Source organism: Malaclemys terrapin, chromosome 21 (genome assembly GCF_027887155.1).
Source record: "Malaclemys terrapin pileata isolate rMalTer1 chromosome 21, rMalTer1.hap1, whole genome shotgun sequence".
Taxonomy (NCBI): domain Eukaryota; kingdom Metazoa; phylum Chordata; order Testudines; family Emydidae; genus Malaclemys; species Malaclemys terrapin.
Genome location: NC_071525.1, coordinates 5,605,205 through 5,614,798, shown reverse-complemented (window position 1 = coordinate 5,614,798; position 9,594 = coordinate 5,605,205). Strand labels below are relative to the sequence as shown.

General features: G+C 54.6%; 1 protein-coding gene across 2 annotated transcripts in view; it reads left to right on the top strand.

Annotated features, from left to right (window-relative positions):
- The first annotated feature begins 2,265 nt into the window (after nucleotides 1-2,265).
- Nucleotides 2,266-9,594, top strand: part of LOC128827135 (perilipin-2-like) — a 39,151-nt gene continuing 31,822 nt past the window's right edge. Inside the window, exons 1-5 of one of the 2 annotated variants that reach the window (XM_054010886.1) lie at nucleotides 2,266-2,355; nucleotides 4,176-4,374; nucleotides 5,469-5,548; nucleotides 6,879-7,134; nucleotides 9,155-9,342. In XM_054010886.1, coding sequence (XP_053866861.1) covers nucleotides 2,341-2,355; nucleotides 4,176-4,374; nucleotides 5,469-5,548; nucleotides 6,879-7,134; nucleotides 9,155-9,342 — 738 coding nt within the window. In that variant the 5' untranslated portion in view covers nucleotides 2,266-2,340. Of the gene's footprint in view, nucleotides 2,356-4,175; nucleotides 4,375-5,465; nucleotides 5,549-6,878; nucleotides 7,135-9,154; nucleotides 9,343-9,594 lie in introns of both variants that reach the window. The other variant, XM_054010885.1, reaches the window with a different exon arrangement.

Below are 9,594 nucleotides of genomic sequence, written 5' to 3'. Positions count from 1 at the left end.
GGTTGGAGACTGGAGTTGTCCGGGTCCCACCAGGGCAGTGTTGGGCATGGAGTCCAACTTGCCACAATGATGACTGGAGCTCCAAGCTGCCGCACTGCATTCGGCAGGTGCAATATTTAGGACCTGGGTAGATATCCATGAGGTTGGAGCACCAGCACCGCACGAGTGGCCGGCAAGCTGAGAAGAGGTACGACTCTTGACTGGATTTTAATTCGTGTCTTCTCGATGTGTTGGCAAAAGGACCCAGAGCAATCAAGCTTTATCCCCGGATACGTAGGTTATGGTTCAAAAACGATGGTGGATAGGCGAAGGGGCCCACAAAATAACAAACCCGTCTTCCCAGTGTCCCTCCAGGCATCACCCTGAATCCGTTCCTAATTAGGCTGTTTTGCAGACTTCCCGTAGCAGTGACGTCTCTGCAGATGACCTCCAAGAGAGATTTGACACGGGGGCGAGCGCTAACCGCCGGAACGCATCGAGTTCACATGAGCGTGTGTCAGGGCTCATCTCCCTTCTCAAACAAAGGCTCCGTAATCTGGCTGCTTTGTGCCATGTGGGAATGAAACCTATCCCTCCCCCACCAACCTCATTGTGGGGTTCTCCCCATGGAAAAGGGGGGACTCTGACCCCAAATTCTACCCTGCTCTCCTGTATAGCTGAATATGCAGAGAAAATGTTAATGAGCTCTTAGCTGGCTGCATATAAATCTAACCCCGTGTATCACTTCAGATGTATTTGATGCTCTGCTCTTTATTTCAACTTGAGGTTATGCGTACAATACAGCAGCACAGTTCTGGAGCTGCAGGTGCTGCCCACGTTGACAGGATTTTTCCATCGGTGCAGGTAACCCGCCTCCCCAAGAGGCAGTAGATAGGTTAATGGAAGAATTCTTCCATCAAACTAGCCGCATCTACACTGCGGATTAGGTCGACCTAACAACGTCGCACAGGGCATGACATTTTTCACAGCTGAGAGCTCTTTTGTCATAAAGGGCAGCTTGTTCTGGGGAGGGAGGGGAGTGATACCAGGAGACGCAACCAACAAGCAGTTCTAAGCGTTAGCTTTACAAGTGCTTAGCAAGAGAAAAATTGCTCCTTCGGAAGGATGCTGCAACGAAGAATAAGTGGGATGTTGCAGTATCTGGTTGGCTCCCACATTGGTTACGTGGGGGATGTGGGAAAGTGAAATTCTGTTTATAATAGTTGGGGGAACCGGATACAGAATTTGGAGTTGGCCCTTTACAGAGGGAGGAGCCGGTTCGGATCCAGCTCTGAACGCCACAAAATCAGGATTACGTCCAATCCTGTGCTCCGTTCCTAGTTCTAGAATCAAGACATTTCTCAATGAGCAAAAGCTCTTCTCTAGGGTTCGGGCTATGGAGGCTTTCGCTCCTTGGGCTTCTAAGAGCTTGGGTATACAAATACTTCGTTCATGGCAAGCAGGATGTAAATCTACCCCGCACTAGCCTGCTGCGCACTCAGGGTATGTCTACGTTGCAAGGGGAGGAGTGATAGTACCACAGGTAGGCCTGCCCGTGCCAGCTTTAATGTAGCTAGCACCGGGTAACAATAGCGGTGTAGCACATGGCAGCATGGATTAGTCACCCGAGTACAAGTTCGCTGGCGAGCCTGGGTTTGTACATGGGTTTCTAGCCCCTGCTACCATGTTGACTACTGTTAGCCACACTAGCTGGATGAAAGTTGATACGGGTATGCCTAGGTATGCTGCAGTGACACCTCCCAGTTGCAATGCAGACATACCTAACGTGTGGGGTATATTTACACAGCAGCTTTCCGTGACCGAAGTGTTCGTATAGAGAAATCCCCTCAGTGAAATTGTGCCAACCTCCCTTGGTTTTCATCTAGAAGCCACACATGGCTCCCTGGATCCATTTGGAGCTGGGCTTTGATGCGGGACGCAAGATTATCTCGTTGACAAAAGTTGAGTTTCAAGCTTAGTACCTCCTTGGGCACCAGGTTCGTTTCCCGTGATGCCGTGTTCCCTGTTTGGGGCTTTCTTCTTGGAGAACTTGGTCCTGAAAGACTCTTGAGTCTGGCTGTTGGGTTTCCCCCCCCCCCCCCCCCAAGCTGTTTAAAACTATGAATGTGGCCCTGGGCTAATCTGATCCAGTCTATTAATCCTCGTTGAGGCTGGAATTCCGCTCGACAATCAATTAAAGCCATCAAAGGCGAAGGGGTGGAGACTTCTCCAACATAAAAGGTGCTCAGTGGAAACTTTTCCCCCACTGGTTGGTTTCTAGAGAGGAGAGCAGCTTCATCGTACTGCAGGACAGCTGGTGCCAGCGTTCTCCATTCCCCCCATACTTGCTGAGTGGGAAGCATGGCTTTAAAGAATGTAAGTAGATTGCATCATATTCATTCTCTTACCCTGGCCCATCAGATTCGGGCAGGCACGCGGGAGGCCGTGCCGCATAGACAATACATTTCTGCCTCTGGTTATGTTAAATAGAAAGATTGCATGGATGCTCCCCGTGGAATTATTATTTATTAGGTGTATTATGGGAGTACCCGGGAGCACCATGCATGGCCAAGACTCCGTTGTGCTAGGCGCTGTATACAAACAAAGCAAAAAGCGGCCCCCAAGTTCTGCAGAACAATTTGTTGAGAAGACTTCGGGCCAGAACTTCAGAGGGTATAAATGACAACAGCTGAACTGGCTTCAATGGCGATCTGTTAGTGTACACCAGCTGAGGATCGTCTGTGTCTGGGGTGGGTGGGCGAAAACCAGGTTGAGATCATCCCGCCACCTGTGTCCGTGTAACCGGAGCGTGGTCTGGTTCATGAGGGGTCACCTGCCGCCAGTCTGAACTGAATGCAAAGGAAGGACTGAGAACTTCAGGAAGAGAAACAGCAGGGGCGTGTGTGTGTGTTTGTGGGGGGAGAGAACCTTACCTTGAGGTGCACTTCAAACAGAGCAGCGCAAAGCTTTGGGGGGGGGGGGGGAGAAGACCCCCTGGGGCCCTTCACTGAGAGAGGAAATGGACAGCGAGTTGCCTTTCTGCAAAGGTGGTCACAACCAGGCGTGGTTGAAAATGCCGAAGAGTACACTGGGCGAGAGAAACGTCTTTAGACGGGGGGTTAAGCTGTTTGCTAAGGTTAGGCTCTGGGAAGCATGTTAGGATTGCACCGCGTCACTCTTTGTTCCTTTGGGCACAGCACGCGTGGATAGTCCGCATGGCCCCGGATCAGGGGCTGGACACGGGGTTGTTAAACTGTAGAGGGAGCAGGGCCTGCGGTGACCTGGAGGGTGCGGCGTGAGAGGGGCTGATGCACAGTAGGCCTGGATAAGACTGCTTCACCGAAGGGCAGGTGGGGATGAGGCTCCGCGCAGCCCTGGCTACAAACAACAAAAAGAGCAAAAAATCTTGCGGAGCAGCAGGGGTTTGAGCAGGCTGGGGCGGCGACTGCGATTTTTATCTCCTTGCCCTAATAATCTGAGGTACTAAGTCAGTGGGAGTCTTTCCGGATTAAGGGCTTCAGGATTTGTCCATAACGGAGGAGAAAGGAACGGGACAAACGCAGGCAGCAGCAAGGAAACCAGTGCAAAGAATGTATTCAACAATGGGTGTAATCCTGACGCAGTTGCTGGAGTGGGTGGCACGTGTAGGCATGGCTCTGCACCTACAAACGAGTCCCTCGTAGAGACTCAGACAAGGAAGAGGTTTAAAACCAAAACAAAATATTAACGTCGTGTTTTCCCCAAGATCTCGCTGCCTGTCCATTCAGTTAAATGGCATTTGTGGAGCATGTGGGTCCGTCCTAGAGACTTAGGTAGGAGGCAGAGGTCAATAAAGAACTGCACCACAACTATCAACACAGCATTTCATCCAGGATCTAACTGCCGATACATTCAGCTAAATAGAACTTGTTAGACTGCCTGCAACCTCCCAATAATCTTACGTTGTATTAGGTGGGTGGGGAGGGAGACTGCACAGGGCTTTGAAAGGGAGGACAAGGGGTTTGTCCTCGATGCACTAGAAGCCAGTGAAGGGGTTCCAGGATGGCAGGGTGACTTTAAGGGCTGCGCTTAGCAGGTGGCATCATGCAGTTGGGTAGCTGCTGTTCAGGCCTGAAGGCGACGGCACTGAAAATGCTTCTGTAAAGATGCTCGCCAGCAAGCCAGACTCATGCGAGTCCCATTTTCCTCCTCCCTAGGGCAACACCTTGGTGCGCATAGCCAGTATCCCTCTGTTCAACTCGGCTTATCAGATCGCTGTGTTCACCTACACGGACATAAAAGGTGTCCACCCCGTGGTGGGTTTCTTCTGCGGCGTGGCAGAACGCAGCGTGAGCACCGCGGTGGGGGTGGCCGTGATGGCAGCCACTCCGGTCATGCAGAGGCTGGAGGTGCCAAGTGAGTATGACCCGGGGGGGAGGGGCGAGGCTTTCTGTATGACGTTGCTAGGACTGGTCAGACTGCCTACGGCATGGGAATGGCCCTTTCTTTGCCCTATCTTAATATTTCCACTTCTGGAGCGAAGGCAGAATGGCACCAAAGCATTGGTGCAAGAGTCCAGCCACCATTCCCAACCTGCTCTACAAAGGAAGTCTACCCTCCACATGGCATCCAAACCCACTCCCCTCACTGGGCTTGGCCTTCTGTCACAAACCAAACAGCAGCAAGATAACCAAGTTCCGCTCAAATCTTCTCCCCAGGCTTGGTGGCTCCTAAGGTTCCTCCCACAGGACTACTCAGCCCACACCCTAGATCCTCTTTCCCAAGAAAGCCACTCCCAGCTCCCTTTTGTCCCAGTAGGGTAATAAGCTACCTACACCAGCAACTCAGCAAACGCCCTTAGCACTTTCATAACAGACTAGAACCCTGCTACCAAGGTGAGATGCTTCAGGTCAACCCATCTACCCTGATCCCACGTCCCTTTTGTGTTCACTTCCTGCACATACTCTCCAGGATGAGCTTTTAGTGGCAGGAATATTTATGGACGCAGCAAATTTTAAGTGAACGTTCAGATGCGTCATGGCTCCATTCTCCTTTTAGGTGGGGCTCCCTGGCCAGATTACAGCTCCCATTATGCACCGCAGCATCCCTTCTTGTTGAAAAGAGGCAGTGCATCTTAGGAGATGAAGTCCGACAGGGGAGCCCAATCCCTATAGGAGAATGGAAGCATGGAGTACCAGGACTACAACTCCCATGAGATCCCCTGGCAGCATTTCAGAATTGCAATATTTTGGCTTGGGGGGCGTTTGGTTTTTTGACAGAGACTTGAAGTTTTCTGCCAGAGGGAAACCATTTTTGTGGAAAATGTAGCTTACTCAATAACTCAAGTTTCCATTGAAAACCAGGCTTGGCGGAAAGTTTTCAACAGCCCTAACTTGAAACCCGAACCCAGATTTGGATCTCCAACCCATCCCCTGTAGGCTGGCACCCTACTGAGTCCGAGATGCGGGTGCTCATTTGTGACGTGCATATGGCTTTCTCTTGCCCAGTAGCTGCGGTTAATAGCTACACACTGAGAGGCGTGGACGAGCTGGAGGCGAGATTCCCCATTCTGGATCAGTCAGCGGACGAGGTAAAAGGCCCATTGCTGGGGCGGGGTTATGCTTTGAGATTTGACAGAGGTGCCATGGATGCTGTGACTAAAGAAACAACCGCAAAACCATCCCGTTTTCCTTGTCATAACTCGTGGGTTCTAGTCTGGACTCTGGGAGGGGGGAGTAGGGTCTAGTGATTAGAAAATAGGGGCTGAAAGTCAAGACTCCTGGTTTCTATTCCCAGCTGTGTAGCCTTGGACGACTCACGTCCCAGCTCTGTGACTCAGTTTCCCCACCTGCGAAAGGGGGATAATCTCTGCTACCCTGTAGGGAGCTGATGAGCCTCAGTTCATTTGTGCTTGTAAAGTACTCTGGGAGCTCTAAAAGCAGGCCCCCCTATTATTGTCGAATATTGGGGGGAGAAGCTGCCAATTTCATCCTTGTTGGCACCCCTGGTTTGGATGTATGTAAAAAAGTTATTGAGAGACTGGAGTGTGTGGGCATCATCATTACAGATAAGCAGCGGTCCGGCCTGATGCCATACAGACCCCCCCGACCGCGATGGCCCCGTCTCTGGCGCTGGGGGAGGTAACTGTGCCAGGGTATTTTCCCAAAAGCACATATCCAGGTGGCATGCACACCTGCCATACGTGGCATTGCCACCAGAGGGCACCCCCAGACAGCTCTTTGCAGTTGAAAGCCATTGCCAGGGCCCCAGAGGCAAAGGATGCGGTGGCCGGTCAGAGATCTCCTCTCTCTCTCTGGCTGCCCTGGGAGATGGGGAGACGCCAGGCCTAGCACTTGGTTCCCCTGCTCCCAGCCTGGTTGCACCAGTCTGCATTGCCCGTAGCTCTGCACTGAGCAGGCTGCAGTGCCCATGTGCCATGTCCCCCAGCAACCTCCACCGAGCAGGGTTACCTCCCTCCCCCCCCCCCAGCCCTCCACTCTGCCCCTCGTCCGACCCTGCTGAGACCCCTAGCCCCACATCCCACCCCCTGCTCTCGAATTCACCCTCCTCAGACCCCTCCCTGCACCTGAAACTCATGCCAACCAGCCCCCCGCCCTCCAAATTTACCTGCACACTTTATCCTCCCCACAAACTTACACCCCAAATTTACCTGCACCCCACCAGCCCCCCCCAACTTACTGAACAATTTACTTTCCCCTCACGCTTACCCACACTTTAATCTTACTCTTCCTTGTACCCCCTCATGATACCGGGGGCTCTGAATGGACTGTCTCCTTATATGGCCCAACACTTAACCCTCCGCCTGCACCCTCCTCCCCCGTGTAACGGTGCCACCCCGCGCTCTGCCTGGGAGTCAGTGGGTCCCCCTCTTGATGTGAGTTCGCCCCTGTCGCCCCCAGGTCCTCGGGAATTTGCGAGACAGCCTGGCTGCGAGCATGGAGCAGCTGCAAGCCAGCACCGCCGAGCGAGTGGGCCGGCTGACGGAGAGGGCCAGCGGGGTGGTGGAGGACGTGGTGGGCGTTGCGGCCTTGGGGGTGAACATCGTCCTGAATGCCAGCGTCGTCAGCCAAGCACTGGAGTCCGGCGTGAACGCAGCTCTGAGCCGTGTGGAGCAGATCGCGAACCACTATCTCCCTGCCACAGAGGAAGAAACCAGTGAGTAACAGCGATACCCTCAGCCTGCCAGCAGGGCCATGCCAGGCAGATCCTGGGGCGGTCAGGGTCACGAGCCCCACTTCCCAGCTGGGGAAACTGAGGCACAGGGCTCAAGGAAAGTGACTTGCCCAAGGTCCTCCCATGAGCCAGTGGCAGAGTGAGGAGTAGAACCCAGGAGTCCTGACTCCCAGTCCCCTGTGGTAACTTCTAGGCCATACTCCCTCCTGGAGTGGAGCATGGCAGATTTTGAACAGCCCCAGAGCAACAGTTTACTGAAGCAGTGGCAGAAAGGGACGAGCCAAAATAGAGCCACTTCCTTTGGCATTTAGCTGAGATATTGGGGTTCCCACCAGACCCCCCTTCTCTGGCAGCTCATTGTTGGGGTCCCCAGAGGAATGATGTCAGCCCTGTTCCCGCTCACACCCCACCACCCCCTCAGTCCCAGGTGGACGCTAGCAGCAGGTAGGGGGGTCTGCTGGCAACCTGCCCGTCGGCCAGCATGACTCACGGTTCTGCCAGTGTTCAGCAGTGGGAGGAGATGGCAAAGCCCAGATTCCCAGAGGCAGCCCACCCGCTGCGTGCGGCACGGCTTTAGCCGGAGCCAATTCAGGAGGTACTAACCACTAGCCCACGCTCCCCTGCTGGTGCTGGGAGTGGAGCCCAGGCATCCTAACTCCCAGCCCCCTGCTCTAATCTCTCAACCCCCCCCCCTGCACCCCACCCTCCTCCTGCCTGTCTGGTGAGCTGCAGGTGACCTCGGTGCTGATGTGCCGGTTGGAGGCGGGCAGGGGGCTGCTGTCTATTCAACTGCTGTCATTCCCAATTTCCCCTGGGCTTGGTGACACTCTGCAAACACCCCTGGCTGCTGTGTCACCCACACCAATGACACTCCCTCTGAGGCTATATGGGCTCTGGCACGTAGACTGCCTGCCAGGCCTGGGGGTCTGGCTGTATCTGTGCAGCAACCCCGTGGCGTGTGTGACCTGCGGCGCTCCAGGCCTCTAGAGAGGGGGAGTGCTGGAGGGCAGGTGGATATCCCTTAGCTCCCCACCACAGCACTCGGGGTGAAATCCAGCCGCCAGGCCTCACTCCGTCTGTGTGAGTGTGGTGCACCTGGGATTGAACCGGAGATCTCCAGAGCTGAAGGCACCAGCTGGGGGGTGGGTGAACGCTGGGCGGCATGCGCTGGCTTGTTAACGGGCGGTCGTGGCGACAGGGTTTGCTGTGCCAGGGTTGCTTGTGTGTGGTGGGCTGTGTAGCCTTTGTTATTGCAGAGATGTCTGTAAGCATTAGGCTACACACCCTGGTTTGTTATTGTAGGGTTGCCCCTAGATGCTAGGCTGCACACACTGGTTTGTTATTGTAGGGTTGCACACCCTGGTTTGTTATTGCAGGGTTGCCCATGGGCACTGGTTTGCACACACCGCTTTGCCCCTGCAGAGCTGCACACAAGCCCAGAGCTGCACACAGGGACTGTTAAACCCGTTGCGCTGATCAAAAGCCCCTACAAAACCCTGCGGCGCTTTGCACGGGGATTTGAGCAGACAAAGGCAGTTTGCTGCCCCGAGCTTCCCCCAGCGCCCCTCGGCCTTTGCTGCTCAATGACCTGGAGCAGAATTCTGCTTCGCAGCATTTCTCCAACGTTCGGCTCTGTCTAAACATCCCGTCCCTGGGCCTTCCCGCCCGGGGCCTCCCCGAAGCCTGCTGTCGCTCCGCAGTGCGCTCCCGCTGCCCTTGAGCTGAGTTCTCAAACCCACGATGACGCCGCTGATTGTCTGGAGCCTCTTCTGCCCCTGCCACCCGAACTAGGGGAGAATCTTCATGAGCCGTGAAGCTCTCTGACGCCCCGTTGAGCAGTTCTGAGTCCATCCAGTAGGGGGCAGTGGTGCACGGGCTCCCCTCCCCCCGCAGATTGTACTTCATTTTCAGGAGCTCGTTTGGTACCTTTGCCCAGCCCCTTCCACCCAATCTCACCTCCTGTCCCATCATCCGTCCCCGTCCCCTCCCCCCCCCAAAACAGGAAGGCAGGTGCCAAGCCTCAAAGGCGTGAAGCAGAGCCCGGAAAGCGAGCAGACCTATGCCAGGCAGCTGCAGCTTGTGATGGCTACCTCTGCCCGGCGAGCGAACCAGAGAGCGTGGTCGTATGCAGAAGGACTATGGAGTTGGATGCTCTGGGCCCTGAACCAGCTGCTGGAGTTTGCTGTCGAGGTACGGTATGGATTTATTACTTAGGGTTAGCTATGGGACACACGGGAACCCCAGTTCTGCCACGGCCCCTTTCGTGCTGCTTCCCATCATCTGTTGTGGCGCTGAACGTGGTGGGTTAGGTGCGTGACCGGAAAAAGCCAAGTGAGCTGCTAGCAAAGCAGGCCCCTGGGAACCTCCCGGCTTCTGATGGAGGAGCTAGGGGTATTTGTCTTAGGGCCGCACTTAGCAATCCAGAGCCCGATGCTGAGCAGA